The sequence below is a fragment of the Talpa occidentalis genome, unplaced genomic scaffold (genome assembly GCF_014898055.3).
Source record: "Talpa occidentalis isolate TD23 unplaced genomic scaffold, MPIMG_talOcc4v2.1 talOcc4.2, whole genome shotgun sequence".
Taxonomy (NCBI): Eukaryota; Metazoa; Chordata; class Mammalia; order Eulipotyphla; family Talpidae; genus Talpa; species Talpa occidentalis.
The window spans coordinates 152,011,339-152,026,749 of NW_023602073.1; the positions used below are offsets into that span (position 1 = coordinate 152,011,339).

The 15,411-nt window shown below is 58.4% G+C and overlaps 1 protein-coding gene across 9 annotated transcripts in view; it reads right to left on the minus strand.

The window, feature by feature from the left end:
* The window catches only part of PDE10A (phosphodiesterase 10A), a 145,210-nt gene that overhangs the window by 37,192 nt on the left and 92,607 nt on the right, over positions 1 to 15,411 (minus strand). For all 9 annotated transcript variants that reach the window (XM_054697968.1, XM_054697966.1, XM_037520703.2 and 6 more), the window contains 7 exons: positions 13,708 to 13,828; positions 12,754 to 12,803; positions 7,076 to 7,216; positions 5,549 to 5,704; positions 4,379 to 4,429; positions 3,346 to 3,404; positions 2,254 to 2,305 (listed from right to left, as the gene is read on the minus strand). In XM_054697968.1, coding sequence (XP_054553943.1) covers positions 2,254 to 2,305; positions 3,346 to 3,404; positions 4,379 to 4,429; positions 5,549 to 5,704; positions 7,076 to 7,216; positions 12,754 to 12,803; positions 13,708 to 13,828 — 630 coding nt within the window. The remainder of the gene's footprint in view (positions 1 to 2,253; positions 2,306 to 3,345; positions 3,405 to 4,378; positions 4,430 to 5,548; positions 5,705 to 7,075; positions 7,217 to 12,753; positions 12,804 to 13,707; positions 13,829 to 15,411) is intronic.

Consider the following 15,411-nt stretch of genomic DNA (forward strand, 5'->3'; position numbering starts at 1 on the left):
TAATGATTTTGACAAGACCATTCAAAGGGGAAAGAAAAGTCTTTCCAACAAACAGTATTGATTCATCCTGCATAACCACATGCACAAGAATGAAGCGGGACCCCTACATTAAATAAATAAATAAATAGATAGATGGATGGATAGATAGATAGATAGATAGATAACTGATTCTACATAGATCAAAGGCCTAAATGCAAAAACTAAAGCAACACGATCCTCAGAAAAAAAAATATTGGCATAAATTTTCATGATCTCTGACTTGGCTCTGGAGTCTTGGACACAACACCCACAGTATGAGCAGCAAAAGGAAAAGTGAACAGATAAATTGGACTTCACAAAAGTTAAAACCTTTTGTGCTTCAAAAGAAACCATCAAAATAGTGAAAATGAAAACCCACAGATGGAGAAAAATGTTTGCTAATCCTGCAGGGAGTTTTGTCTAGAATATATGAAGAACTCTCACAACTCAATAATAAAAAAAAGGCAAAGGATTTAATTAACAAGTGGTCCATAGATCTGAATCAACCTGTTTTCAAAAAAAGATATACCAACGGCCAATAAGCACCTGAAACAGTCTCAGCCTCAGCAACCACTATGGAAACGGCATGAAAACCACCTTGAGGAAGTATTTCAACTCCACCCACTAGGACGGCAATAATCAGGAAATTAAACAAGTAGGTGCTGGTGAGAACGTGGATGAACTGAACCCCAAGTGCATTTCTGGCGAGAACATAAAATGGCACAACTGCCAAGGAAAAGCCTGGCAGGTCCTCCAAAGGTTAAACACACAATGACTGTGCTACCCAGCGGTTCCGCTCCTAGTGTACACCAAAACAATCGAAAACAAGTATTCAAACACAAACCTGTACATGAAATGTTCAGCCGCACTGTTCGTAGTCACCCAAACTTGGAAAACATCCAAATGTTGATGAGCTAATGAATGGATTAAAAGAAACCAGCAGTAAGTCTACCCACGTGGCAGATTATTACTCAGCTGCAAGGAAGACCAGAGGACTGACACCCGCCACAGCCCGCGTGAACTTTGCGAACACTAAGCCCCGTGAAAGAAGCCAGGCACGGAAGGCCAGCGAGAGCATGATCCCCTTCGTGCGAGATGCCTAGAATAGGTGAACCCACAGAAAAAGAAGGTGAATGGGTGGTTACTTAGGCCTGAGTGGGAGGGGGGCATAAGAAGTCAAAGGCTACAACGGCATGCACTTTCTTTCTCAGCTCAAGAAAATGTGCTAAAATTGACAGAAAATGGCTGCATAGTTTTGAACACATTAAATGCCAATAAAACGAACACTTTAAGTGGATTAATTGTATGATATTTGAATTATATCTCAGTACAACGGTTTTCAAAAAGAATATAATCACAAAGTCAGTATTTCTTGTAGTCTTAGCACAATCTCTAGTCCACTTCATGGCTCCTATTTTTATACCCTTCTTCTTACTTGCCACCTAATTACAAATCCCATAAATTTTATCAAAACTAAGAAATATCTTCTCTGCAATTAATTACCTTTCTTTTTGTCCAAGTAAAACCATCACTATAATGAATACAGAAAAAAAAAAAATCAGTTGGAAATAGTAAGTCCTCGCTCCTCCCTAATCACCCTGACAAGACACCAAACGCATCCCAGGCCACGCTGGTCAGCCATGGGACTGACGAGAAGCAGAGCGGGGTGGGGGGGTGATGCCATCATGAAGCCAGGAAGGGGGGCCCTCATTGCACAGTCTACCCTGGAAACATTTATCAGCATCCGCACAGGGCCCGCTCTGCACAGCGAGCCTGGCCGCCACGGGGACACTGTGGCCATGGACGCCCCCAGGAACAGCGACACTCTCCTCCTGAGCCTTTCCATCCCCAGGGCCAGTGCCTTCTGGAAGAGGGGTTCACCCAGAACAAACGAAGTCCAATGTCGAGGCTGCAAGCAATCTGGAGGGGGCTCCTGCCGCAGCCTCCCACGAAAGGGACTTTGGAGACCATAGAAAGAAACTCGCTGTGCTGCCAAGTACAGCTCTCCACGGACCCGTGGAATTTTGCAAAATGTTATTCGATACGTTCTTCGGAAGCTCTCCAAAAATACAGACGTGACAAGTGAATCCGGGCTATCCCTCCAGGTGACCCAGTTCCCTGTTTCATCATATTTACAGCAGCTTATCTAACACAGCAGCGTGTCCCCCCGCATAGTAGTACATGAACCCAAGGCTTAAAGGAAAATAGTAAGTTTCAAGGCAAAAGGCAACCTACCATTATGTGTTCAAGTAGAGAATCTATTGCGACTATGTTATCAAAATACGTTCTGAAAAAGAGGAACATAAAAGCTGTAAGTCATCTTGTTCAGACCAGAGGACACATTAGACCTGGAGGGGAGACATGAAAGACCAAGCCTGGAGGCCGCGGTGAACAGTGGTCTTGCTGGGAGGGCGGCAAGGAGGGCGTTTGCAGCATTCCACAGAGGCCATCATGAAATGAAACGGGTTTGGCGCAGGGAAAACCGACTGGCGCAGAGGCTGCCGGACGGGCTGGGGCGCGGGCGGGACCTGGCGGGGCGGGCGGCGTCTGCAGAGAACCAGCCGAACCAGACAGGGCTTACAGCAACGCTGCCTCGGGAAACGATGTTGTCATGAAACAACACAGAGCGGACACGGTGGCCGTCGGAAACCTGTCCAGGACAGGCCCCTGAAGTCGCCACATCCCGGGGCAGTTTGCGAGCCAATGGCTGAGGGGGTGGTCGGACCAGCCGAAGACCTGGCCTGCGGCGAGAGGCCGAGGGCCTGGGCTTGGGCAGTATCTGCAACTGCTCCAAGGGAGCAACGCGGAGCGGGGGACCGGGCGGCTCGGGAGACTGTTTCTAGGTGAGACTTCAGAGAAATGGAACATTTTCTCCAAAGTGAGATCTGAGCCGTCCTCCATGGGACAGTTAAGATAAGGCTATCATCGTGAGTTCACTCCACTGACGTGTACAGGGAACGCCAGGGAGGGCGCTTTGGACAAAAATAAGTTGGAGCATTTCCTCTCCCTCAGCTGTGCGCTTTCTCCTGCAAAAACAGAAACAGCAGTGACCCCAACGTGGGCCAGAGGGGCTGCTTCGAAAATACAGAGCAGGTTCAAACGGAGAGTGTGGCACATCCACCTGCACCCACAGCACCTGTACAGTCACCTGTACAGCCTCGCCTGTAAGGATCTATGGCCACAGTATGTCAGCCACCCTTGCCGACTACCCGCAGCAGAGACTGAGCTCCTGAGACGGCCGCGGCAGGCCAGGCCCCCCGTCCGTGGCTGTGCTCAGCTCCACTCACTGGTCAGTGAGAGCCCCACACCCGGGGAGGGGACACTCACTTTGAGACGTCAAGTAGAAAGTCATTCAGTTCCGTCTGCTTGGCAAGGCCTCTGCACACCTGCCAAAGAAAACACAGGTCGGTCACTCTCTGGGAGCTGCACGTGTTCAAAAATAAACGGACGACAGGCCCCCTTCCTGGCTGACTGTGAAAGGCACACGCTAACACGTAGCTTGCGGTGCGGAGATGAGGTCAGAGCGCGTCATGGGAACTGCATGCGTGCACGAGCTGGTAGTGTCCTCTCAGCCGGCACACAGGCTCAGGGTCTGCAGAAGCGTAGAAAGTGTAGAGACTTGCTGAGGGCCTGAGCCACTAAGTCGGTGCGGCCCAGGTGGTCCCCCACCCCACCCCCATTTTAAAGTTGCTCTTAAAAACGACTCTGTGTTTAAAAAATCGTCCTTGGCACACATCCTGCCCGCCCCTGACCCGGCACACCCCAAGGGCCTGGCTCCTCGGGCCGTCGCCCACAGCTACACGCAGCTCCCCTTCCGCCCTGCCGTTCCTCACCACCCCCGCTGGCGGAAATGCCCCCCCGAAGAGCAAAGCAGCTGTGGAGAGATCCGAGGCACCAGCCAGAATGCCTGAACCTCCACGCCCCGTCGGCAGGTGAAGGCTGTGCCGGCTGCGATACTTTAAACTACGTCACGTTTTCAAGCGACGCGGGCGTCTCAGCGCCCAGGTGAGTGACCTAACGCAGCGCTCGGTTTGGAAGGGGTTTTAACTCGGAAAACAGAGTCACGGAAATGTCAGTATTATGTGCGCCGGGTGGTTTCTGGGCTTTGGGGGCAAACAGGCGGCGTGAGGGGCACCGCCACATAGCGCAGGAGCCATCTCTCATGCAAGCACACACGTGGAGGCCTGCGAGCTCGGCAAGGCAGGCAGTAAATTCCCAAGTGAACAAACAATTACAGAAATAACAAGACATCGAGCACACCCCACGACGGAGGGGGTCACCCTTTGCACGCGCCCCCCACCCCCCGCCTGGCTGGGTTCTGAGCGGCTCCTCCCCGGAAGCCCCGCAGCGCCGCGCCTACCTGCACCTGGTGGATCGCCACCGAGGCCCAGGCCAGATTCGCCGTCGCAACCTAAACACAAAAGAAAAGAACGTCATTCAACGAACCGCAGGCAGACACCCCCGCAGCGGAGCCCAGCAGCGCGTGGGAGGCATGTTCTGAGGCCACTGAGCTTTTGGATATTTGGCCAAACACAGCGTCGAAGATTCCTCCGTCACGCCTGCCTTCTCAGAAACAGTGATGCTCGCCCGCGCGTTTGCTCACGGCACGCGGCTTGTCGCCAGGCCGGCGGGGTCTGTTTCTGTGAAATCACCACGCAGGTGGAAGCACTACTGAAAGGCTTCCAGGGAGGACTTTAAACGACAGACGAGTCTCGCCAGTCCACGGGCCGGCTCTGAGTCCCCGGCGGCCCCGCCGCCTCTGTGACAGGGACACTCGCTCGGTGGGGCCCAGGGACCGGGCGGTGCCTGTGCTCAAGAGCGGGCTCCCCACACAGGCGCCATGGCCCAGCCCGGCGAGCTGCTGGACGAGCTGCTGGACCGGGCCGCCAAGGCAGGAGGACCGCAGGGGGTCGGGGGTGGGCAGAGCCTGGCCAGGAGCCGCGGGACCTCAGGCAGCGCCCGGGCAGGCCCCAGTCCCTGCGGTGCTGGGGGAAGGCCTCCCAGGGGCACACACACATCCGGGCACTGCGGAGGCGGCGGCTCGCCGTGGGGACCAGGAGGACGAGAACGAGCCAATAAAGGAGAGCGGTGGCGGGGCGGGGGGGCCTCTGCCCTGCTCAGGGCCCAGTGCGGCTGGGGTGGGGACGCTGGGGAGAGGAGATGGTTATCCAGTCAGGACACCCCACAGGCTCCTGGGGGACCGGCTCTCACTGCGTGCACGAGCCAGTCCCGATCCCAGGAGGAGTAAACGGGGCGCAGTGTCTCCCAAGCGCACTGACGCTGGTCCCCCTGGAGGCCACGCTCCAGGACCAAGGGGTCATCGCTAAGGAGCGGGACTAGAGGGCTCGCGACCCAGGGCCAGGCCGCCGGGGCCAGTGCCCCTACTGGCCACATGGGTGCCCAGCTTTCGAAAATCTCTTCTTCCTGACCTGCCAGGGTTCTCGGGAATAGCCGCAGGGCACACAAGTCCCGTCCAAAGGCGTCAGGGAGGCTCCAGGCCCGTGGGGCGCGGGCGCCGGGCGCGGCTCACCTCCTGGTGGCTGAGGCAGAAGGCCTCCTTGCCCCAGTGCCGGTACAGCTCCAGGATGCCGATCAGGTCCCCGATGGCCGTGACGATGGGCAGGCAGAGCACAGACTGGATGCGCGTCCCGGACTCCAGCCCGGTGCCTCTGGGGAACCGTTCGTCCTGGGGGGGTAAGGGGCGGGTAAGTCCCTGCAAGACCCCGGCTGCCCAGTCCTGCATCGCTGAGCCGTCTTGGCCAAGGCGAGCCAGGCAGCATCGGCCACTGCCCCTTGCCCAGGAGGCGCTCGGGCACCGTGTGCCCAGAACCGTCCTCAGGGCGGCCCGGAGCAAGGCCGCCAGCCAGACGCCCCCGGCAGAGCACAGGCTCCCACCCAGGGGCAGGGGGCGCACGGGGGCTGGGGGGCTTTCCGGGGCGCTTGGGGCGACACGCGTCCCCTCATCAGGGCCGTCAGCTCCTTATCTCAGACGTGAAGTGCCTCTTTGGCATCAGGGTTTCCTTGCTTGGCAAGATCACGCAAAGGTGGGCAGAGAAGCGACTGGACACATGAAGGCCCATCTGTGATGTCCCCCCGCTCTCCGCTGTCTGTGGAGGGCGTCTCTCCGGGGGAGACCCCTGCAAGCCACGGCTGAGACCCCCAGACGCTTGCCGGTCTGCGTGAGGGGCATTCTCACGCATCTGCCTGAGGTTGGCTCTCTCCGCGGAAGTGCGGGCTCGGGCTGCGGGTCCACCTCGCCCCAGCCCGTGGGGCCGGCTGTCCCCCGGGGCCCACACCATGTGCACCGCTTGTGGTGGGCAGCGTCAGGACCCGACCCCGGCACTCGGGCGACCACACTGCGCCGCGGCTGCGGCTGCGCGGCTGAAACGCTTCCTTCAAACACTTTTGCTTTCCTGACGCGTGACTAGCAGCCTGGTGTTGGATTTCGGGACTCCTGGGGGCACTTTTCTGAGCAAGACACCCGGCCTCGCGCCTGGTGTGTGAGGGCCAAGCTCTCCAGGTGGGGGAGGCTGGCCGGGGGGCCCCGGGCTCACCCCACGGCCGTCCTGGGGCCCCGACTCGGAGACGGGCCTGCTCTGGGGACCCCACTCTGGGTGACCCCATCAAAGGCGTGGAAACTTTTGTGGGAGCCCCACCCCCACCCCAGGGCCGCCATCCTGGGCAGCAGAGGGCAGAGCTGCCGAGTGATGGGCAGTGACCAAGGCGGCCGCCGGGGGCCAGCACGGAGCGGCCGCTGGGAAGGAGGGGGTGCCGGCTGGTGGCAGCTTGGCTCAGGCAGCACTGCCCGCCCTTCCTCGCAGGGGCTCCTACCTCCCCCGTCCAGGAGACCCGGGAGCCAGCCCTGGCCGCGTGGACACGCACCGCCTTTGCTGCACAGCGCTCCCCGCCCAGTTGGTGCCACCCCAGATGCTCACGCCCGCCCATGCGCCCACAGCCTGGCAGCTGTGGGGAGGGGGGCATCGGGGCACATCGGGCATCGGGGCACGTCGCGTTTCTTCGTCAAAGACCCAGCGCTGACCAGGCCGCGAGCCCTTACCCCGAGGATGTCGTCCACCAGCAGTGTCTTCCTGGACTTGGCCACGTAGGCGGACACGGTGGTGCCCTGTGCGATGGGGCCCGCGGGCACGAGCCGCGGCTGCCCCTCCTTGACGCCGGGCGGGGTGAACACGCACAGGCTCTGGGGAGAGAGGGGCGGCTTAGGGGGCGCGGTCTCTTCGACGCCCCCCGCCAGTTGGGGAGACCTCGGAGGAGAGGGGGACACAGAGTCACGGCCCCCGGCGACGGGCTCCGGCCTCACGCACACGCGAGACAGCAAGGGGGCACTGGCCAGTTCTCTGAGGCCCAGGGGCACCCCAACCTGGCGACACCCCACCCCACCTCACGGGACGTCTTTCCGCCCCACATTATCTCTCCCTGGAAGCCGCCACCACCCGTTCCTCCAGCCGGAGTCCAGGGACCGGCTCGGACCGGGACTAAAGCTTCGCTCCTGGCTACAGGCAACACTCTGGCCAACTCTGCGCAAATCTTTCCCTTCCCAGCCACTGGGTGGGCGGGCAAAGCCCTGGAGTACTTAAATAAATGCTTTTAAAAATATGGTCTCTTATTTTGACTAAATCAACTATATTTTAAAATAAACTTCCACTAAACAAGAATTGCTAATCAAAACAAATCATGCAGGGACTGGAGACAATATTTTGACATAACTGGATTTGATTATCTAGCTGCCGTGAGAAGACGAAGTTCAGGCAAATTCCCCCGACACTTGTTACTTTTATCCTAAGCTGGATTGTTGCGGCTCGAAGGCGGAAGGCTCTGGCGGTGGTGAGCCACAGATCCGCACGAGCCACCCTTGCTGACACCACGCCGTGATGCGCGGAGCTAGCTCAAGCTGGACGCGTCCATTAACTTACTCGACACGCGGTTTTTAAGCTTGGCGATGCCAGGGAACCCTTCCTTCAAATAAAACCTTGTTTAAAATCACAAGAGAGTGAGCCCCATAAACGGAGGTCCCTCAACCCCTGGGGCACAGGGTGGGAGGAAGGCAAAGGGCTTGTTCAGTCCAGGCGGCTGTAAGGAAAGCACCCCTCTCCATGGACTGGAAGCTACTTTCAAAGTATTTTTGCAGGGCCTCCCCTGGTGGTGCAGCCAGTTGAGTGCAGCGCTGTGAAGCTGCCCGCAGCCTCTGCAGCGCAGGTTTGATCCCCGGCCGCCGGCGAGGGTCCCACATGGCGCGGCAGACCTCTCCTGTCTCCCCACTGCTCCCCCCAAAAGTGTATTTCGTCAGTCTCCCTGTTCTGTTCCCCGCTCTGTCTCTGGTGAGTCCTCTCACCCTCCCGCGCATCTGGCCTGTACCCCGGCTCTTGTATAAATAAATAAATCTTTAATAAAAAAAGTATTTTTGCATTCACGAGTGCATCTCCCTCCCTTACGGCCGCGCCTGAGCTGCGGCAGCAGTTAAATACAGTGCCCGCGAAAATAAATCCAAGTGTTTCCTTTACAAAGGATTAACTTTAAAATGCTTACAGTGACAGATTTTTAAAGGATTTTCAAAAATGTAACTACCTAAGGTGCGAAGAGAGAGGCCAGAAACCAGCATCACTATCCTCAAAGTTTCCAGATGTGTGGGCGAAATCAGGGCCCGCTGACTCAGGGTCTGCGTGGCTACAACTGAGTTCAAGGTCTCGCCCTTTCTCAGGTCTGAGAACAGAGAAAAGACTCCAGAGCAGGAGCAAGAGGTGACAGGGGGAAAGAAAGGTGAAGGACATGGTGTGTTTAGCCTGGAGGGAAACGCGAAGGGGCGGTGCTGGAGACCACGAGAAAGGGTTGCAAGGACACAGGGGCCTCAGCTCCTTTGCCTTGCCAGCGACAGAGCTGCAGGGATGAGCCTCCCGGGGCTGAGGTGCAGACCCTCCCAGGACAGCCACAGAAAGCCAACCGCGCGCTGACTTTATAGCTGTTCGTCTGTTGTCTGGAGACTCACAACTCTGGGGTGATTTTGCTACCAGCCCTCTGAGGCTGGACTCAGGATATCCTCTCACACTCCCTCACCTTTCAGTCCGGGGTCACGCACCTGGCATCATCCAGCTCTGACTGCCCGTGGGGGTTTCCAGGGGATGCCCGAGACAGGCAGGCACGGCGGCACGCAGCGGGTCCCGCCACCCTCGCCAGCTCCTGCAGGAGGCAGCTGCCGCCCCCCTCCCCTGTATCAGGACACCTGGCCGAAGGCCGAGGCCAACGCAGAGGCCAGGAGGGCAGGGGTGAGGTTTTCGATTTTGCAACTTTTCTAAGAAACTACCCAGGAAACCGCCATGCGTGTTTCTAAAGCGCGGTAATTTCCACCAGAGCGTGCTGGTGATCCGGCGCTGACCGGCAGGGGCTCCGTGGAGAACTAAAGCAGCATTCCCAGCAGGAGAAAGAAAACTGAGAGCACCCAGTCTGGGGGAAATAAACAGCAGAAGAGACCATCACGAGTTATGCAAAAACATGGTTTTTGATAAAATGGGAAAATGTGATGCTCAATGTAAAATGGACACGTCTAGGGTCCACTTCACTTGGCAGACACTCACCCGCCCCTTCCTCCCCACGCGCAGCTCAAAGATCACTTCACTCCTGGACCTTCACGGTTATGTTGACTTCGACTCGCAGCCAGTTAAAATCTGAAGACTTTTGAAGAAAAAAGTGTTTTGCTGTTATTTCTCTTCCGAGGCCCTAGATGGCGCTGGAGAGCAAACGAATCGAGGGCCTGGGGACGGCGCCGCCGGCCGCGGGTTCGCCGGCACTTGAGAGACGGAGGCTCCGCTTGCAAGATTCCAAACAGTAAATCCGTTCGAGTTATTCTGCAACTGGCAAAGTCACGCGATGAGCCTGAACTAGGGGCTCCAAGTCGGTCTCTCTAACGAGAGATGAGAAGCTAACGATGAACTTGGTGAAATGAACTTTTCGAGGTATAATGAGAGTGCACGGGGCCCCAGCTCTGACACACACCTCTGAGGGATGACAGGAAAACATCAACAAAAGCAAGGAACGCTGAATATGCAAAACTGTAATCGTGGAAAGTCAGCTTTAGGCACAAACACGCCAGAGCAGCTGTGATGCCCGGGGCGCTCCCTTCCTGGCTCCAGAGTTCTCACAAATGGACACTTTGGCTCCCCAGGAAAGAAGCCCTTGGTTTTCCTTTCTTAGCTGCTAAGGCAAAGACCTTCAAGACCTGCTCAAACAGACCTGATGACCCCACCGGTTCTGGGGCGACGCATTCAAGCCCGACTCGGGGTCCAGAGTCCCCCGGCCCTCGGTGCCAGCCGGGACGGTGCCCGAGCACAGCTGAGACGGCGCGTGCTCCTGGCCCCCACTCGCGCCTGCACACCTGGAGGTTTTCTGTCATCATTTGCCTTAAACGGGGCAATTTATATTTTCCTCAGAAGCCGTCCATGCCTTGCTGTCCTCGCACAGGTATCCGGGTGTTCCGGGACGTCACCCGCACCATCTCCTGTTTCGCCGTCTCTGTGATCACTGAGCGCACGCAGCTGCTTCTCCTCCATTCAGCCGCGGCGGGAGGTTTGTCTGCGGGGCCCGGAGGCACCCTTCCCTCCAGAGCTGCTCCGCGCCACGGCCAGCAGGGAGCCGGCCACTCCGAGAGGGAGAGAGGCTCCCCCTCCCGTGTCTCCCGCGGGTTATCTCAGATTCACGGCAGGAAGGGAAATAAAACTGCCTGGGAGAAATCGTCGCCGCCTAGCACAGGGCTCGGCGGCCACCCCGCCCCGCAGTCTGAAGGGAATCTAGTCACCTGATCTCATCAAGAGAGTCCTGGACTGAGACGGGTCAGGTGCATGATGAGATCAAAGACCTCCCGCGTCTGCGAGGAAGGAGCCCAGCCCCACGGGCGGCCTTCCGCAAGCGCCAAGGGAGAACGCAATTGCCAGGAGGGAGGAGAAACGAAGCCCGGGGAACGGGTCGCCCGCCTGCGAGAGGTGCGCGACACCAAGCCAAGACAGAAGAATAAATTAGAAGAAAAAATAACGAGGAAGAGGGATGGCTGCGCGTGTAAGAAAGGACGGATACGCTTGGAAATATGTCCGGGAATTAAAACAGGATGCTGGCCCGAGACAAGCTGAGAAAGAGCAGGAACGTCTCTACGAGAGTGGCTCACGCAGAGATCCGTCGGCCTCAACTCGGTCCGGCAAGGAGACCTTTCCAGCAGGCGTGACCAGAGACAGACGCGGCTGGACAAAATCCGGGGGCGCTCCCACGAGCAGGTTCTCTCTAGGTGAAGAAAACTGACTCCAGCGGGAAGACGCCGCCAAGAAGAACCGGGAGCCGGGCCGTGACCCCGGTGCCTGGAGGTGAGCGCCGGAGCCGAGGGGGTGCGAGCTGGAGCGAGAGCCTCAGCCCCGCCAGGCAGCCACGACCGTGGGTCACGGAGCCAGCACTGCGAGGGCCGTCGGGGCCTCGGAAGGTCTAAGGGCGGCAGCCCCCGCGGCCCCAGCAGTAACCGCGGATGTTACACCGTTTTCGAGAAGCGATTCTTAACCTTTAAATAAAAATCCCAGAAGTACAGAAGGCAGTTTTTAGAATGAACAGGAAAAAGCAAGAGTTGTTTTGTTATGTTAGTAGCTGAACCGTTTAAAGAAACGCCCGCGTCTGCAGGTCAGTGTGAAGCCTCGGCGGGGACACGCGGCCTCGCTCCAACAGACGCGGGCCCTGGCCACGGGGCCCGGGGACAGAGGCTGGGGGAGCTCGGCCGTGGGGTGGGGTGGTCCTCGCCCTCGGACGCCCCGGCAGACACAGCACCACCAAGCAAGGAAAAGGCCTGACGGCAGAGGGCCGGGTCGGAGTCAGCCAATCGACCTGGAAGTGCTTCGCGCTTTGCTCCGCTGAGTGAAACACGGCCTCGCCCCCTTCCCCGACTCCGAACACGTGAGCACGAACACCTGGATTATCCCTGCGTTCGAGGATCACGCTGCAAAGACACCTCCCAGATCTCGAGTAACCATACCCGACCCCAGGGGACACGGCGAGCTCGCCAGACACCTGAGCGCGTGGCCTCTGGCTCGCCCGGGGTGTCAGTGTGGTGGCTTCCGCTGGCGTCCCAAGCCGTGCTGCAGACCTGCCCCGACACCACCGCAGAGGTCAGATAGCAGCAACGGGACAGCTGAGGTCTCCGGAGGGGCTGCGTGGGCTGACCGCACGGGGGCTGGCTGCCCGGGACTGGGAGCGGACAGAGGCCTGCAGGGAGCAGCCCCACGGGGCCGCCGGCATCGGAGGAGTGTGCACCCCAGCCAGTCTGCTCGGGTCAGAGTCCACGGTGAGTCCAAGCAGCGCCCCATTCCCCGCGAGCGGCCCAGAGCAGGCCGCACAGCCCGTGTCGGCTGGCCAGGACGAGGGGCGGGCGCTTGCACTGTCGGTGAACATCAGAAAACCCAACAGTCACATAAAAACGCTGACTCTTGCTCCCGTCTCCCCCCTGCACACGAGGAACGGGACAGGCTCCACCTGGCCCCGACGACACCCGGCAGCGGCTGCGCAGCACAGCGGCCCGAGACCCATCACACCACGGCTCTGACCACCACGGCCACGCAGAGCAGCAGGGCACACAACGAGCTGGAACAGTCACCACACATCTGGCATTTGGCACATTAGGTTATCTTTTTAAAAAAAAAAAAGCGTAAGACATTTTTTTTTAATCTAGAACACCAAAATCTAAAGTTAGATACTTACATTATTGCACTCTCCAAGGAAATACAGTGCAAATCCATCAGCTTTTGTGGCTGCCAAAGTAATAAAAAAAAAGGAAGAAACTAATCTCAATGGAAGCATAGACCACGCGTGGAGCCTCTCGGGTGAGACCCGGCTAGGAGGGGCTCGTCAGCGCAGGGAACGGTCACGCAGTTCCTGGAGCAACGTGACTTGGGCTTTCCCCGATTTCATGACCAGTTTCATTTCTTTTTATTAGCTAATGGGGGTGGAGAGATGTGCCACCCGCACTGTCACGGCACGCCTGTCAAACTTTAACACCGGAACTACTGCAAAACAACTGAGAATTACACTCGTTGTTAAAGGGCTGAGCATGCGGCAGTGGCGCTGAGGATGGTACCTGAGCAACAGCAGCGCCGGCCGAGGAGCAGCTCCCGGGCCAGCACCTGCTGGGTCTGTCTACACCAGCCTCGGGGTCCCTGCAGGCAGCGCCTCGGGCGGTTACTGAGGGGCAGCACCCCAACTTCAACCCCTATTCTCCCCTTGTCACATGTGTGTCCTTGGGCCAGGCTAGAGGCTTGTGTTTGCCTCGGTCTCCTCATCAGTAAAATGGTGCCACCAGGACGTAAAGGCGTCACCTTCCCAGGTAAGTTTAAACCGCTTTCCTTGTGAGCTACGGGCTTCCTCTGTAAAGACGTGACTTGAGTCCACACGACTATTCTTTCCAGACAAGACGAGGATTAAGCAGCAGGCACAGAGGTTTCCACGTCCATGACAGGCAGACGCATTTTGGGGGGAGTGGGTAATATAGGTGGTTTCACAATAAAATATTTCCACTTCTGACTTGGTCCCAAAATAGCGGCAAACCAACAACTTGCACTTGCAGCTTAGTCAGGGAAGGGCGCTCTGCACACCCCTACGGGCCGCAGGGCCCAGCGGGAGGGTCGGCATCTCTACGGGGGAGGCGGGGGGTCTCACCTATTTTGATGATGCCGCTCAGCTCGTACAGGAGCAGCTGGTTGTCCCCGCCCGTGTCCAGCCGCTGCTCGATGTAGCTGTTCAGCTCGTACACGACGCCTTGCATGTTCGTGTCTTGGTACTTTAAATTTAAAAAAAAGGCAGGCACACTCAATACAGGAAACACACGTCTTCAGGGGCGACCCCAGTCCTGTCCCCTACCCTCCAGCTGTTCATTTGCTTTTAGAGAACGTGACTCAACCTCATCGTCTGCTGTAAGAGACGGACACGTAAAACGTCAGGGCAACTCAGGATGACCCATAAGCTCCAGGTATACCATCCGAGGTTGCCGATGATCGCTACGCTCCTGCAGTCTCCTACATCAAGCATCAGCCGGCAGAGCAGAAAACACCACTCAGAACTCTGCCGCTGAGAGACGAAGAGTGGGAGATGCCAGCGCCCCCCAGCCTTGGGGCGAGAGTCCGCTCTGCACTCGCTGACGTCTGTGCCCCCGCCTCGGCTGGGAGCCCAGGGCCTCCCCACAGGGCGGGCGCCTGGGTCTGCTCTCAGAGTGCTGGATGCCCCCCCAGCCCGCCTGCTCAGGTTCGCCCGGTTCTCCAAGGCCCGCTCTCCAAGGTGAACTCAAGCACAAACCCGAGGCTGTCGCTGGCAGCTCAGCACTGGGGGGTCCTGCGGCACTCAGGACAATGGGCAGGCCCCTCCCCGGAGCCCCAGCTCTGCCCAGGGCCCCCATGTGCCTCGGGACCGCCAAGGCACCCTCGCTCCTAAAGCCGAGAACCTGCTGTTCTTCTTGAGCACTGGTCTCGGTCCGTTATCAGGGAATGAGGGGATGAACGTGAACAAATAAATGCAAGAAAAGATGACCCAACCTCTCAACAAGAGTGGCCCCAGGAAACATGACAACCTGCTACAGGTGAGGGCCACGGGTGAGGGCCACAGGTGAGGGTGACAGGTGAGGGCTACAGGTGAGGGCCACAGGTGAGGGTGACAGGTGAAGGCCACAGGTGAGCACTACAGGTGAGGGCCACAGGTGAGGGCCACAGGTGAGCGCTACAGGTGAAGGTGACAGGTGAGGACCACAGGTGAGCTCTACAGGTGAGCACGCTCTGGGATGCGACAATCCCTAGAGAATGAACAAATGAAACTCCACTCCCTGGGAAGCTCCGTCCCAGTAGCAGAACATAAAACAGCCGTCTAGACAGGTGACCCCAGGTAGCGGGTGCTCCACACGGAGCAGGGAAGGCTGGGAGAGGACACCAGCGGGCAGCAGGGGACCCTCTAAGCAGGTGGTCAGGACGGAGGCTCGGTGACAGGAGACCCACAGACTGCACCGGGCCCTGACGCCTAGGCTGCCGCGGGAGGCCGGCGGCTCGCGCCCCAGCGGCCCGGGTCAGCTGGTCATCCGCCCGCCGCTCTGAGCCGGGGGCAGGGCTGGAAACGAAGGCAGAAGGACGGAGGAGGACGTGTCGGGAGAAGCAGCACATTCCAATGAGAAGGCTGGGACTCGGCCCACGTAGGGCAGGCCGGGAAACCAAGAGCAGAACATGGAGGGAGAAAGGTAGCGCCGCCCGGCCCGCCTGGCCACGTCCCCACACCCCGGCCCGGGAGGCAGAGCCCTCCTCCTGCTGCGCCCCGCCAGGAGGCCCGCGCCCCGCCCTTCTCACGCCCCCGCCTGGAGCCAGCAGCCCCGCCAGTCCTAGCGCT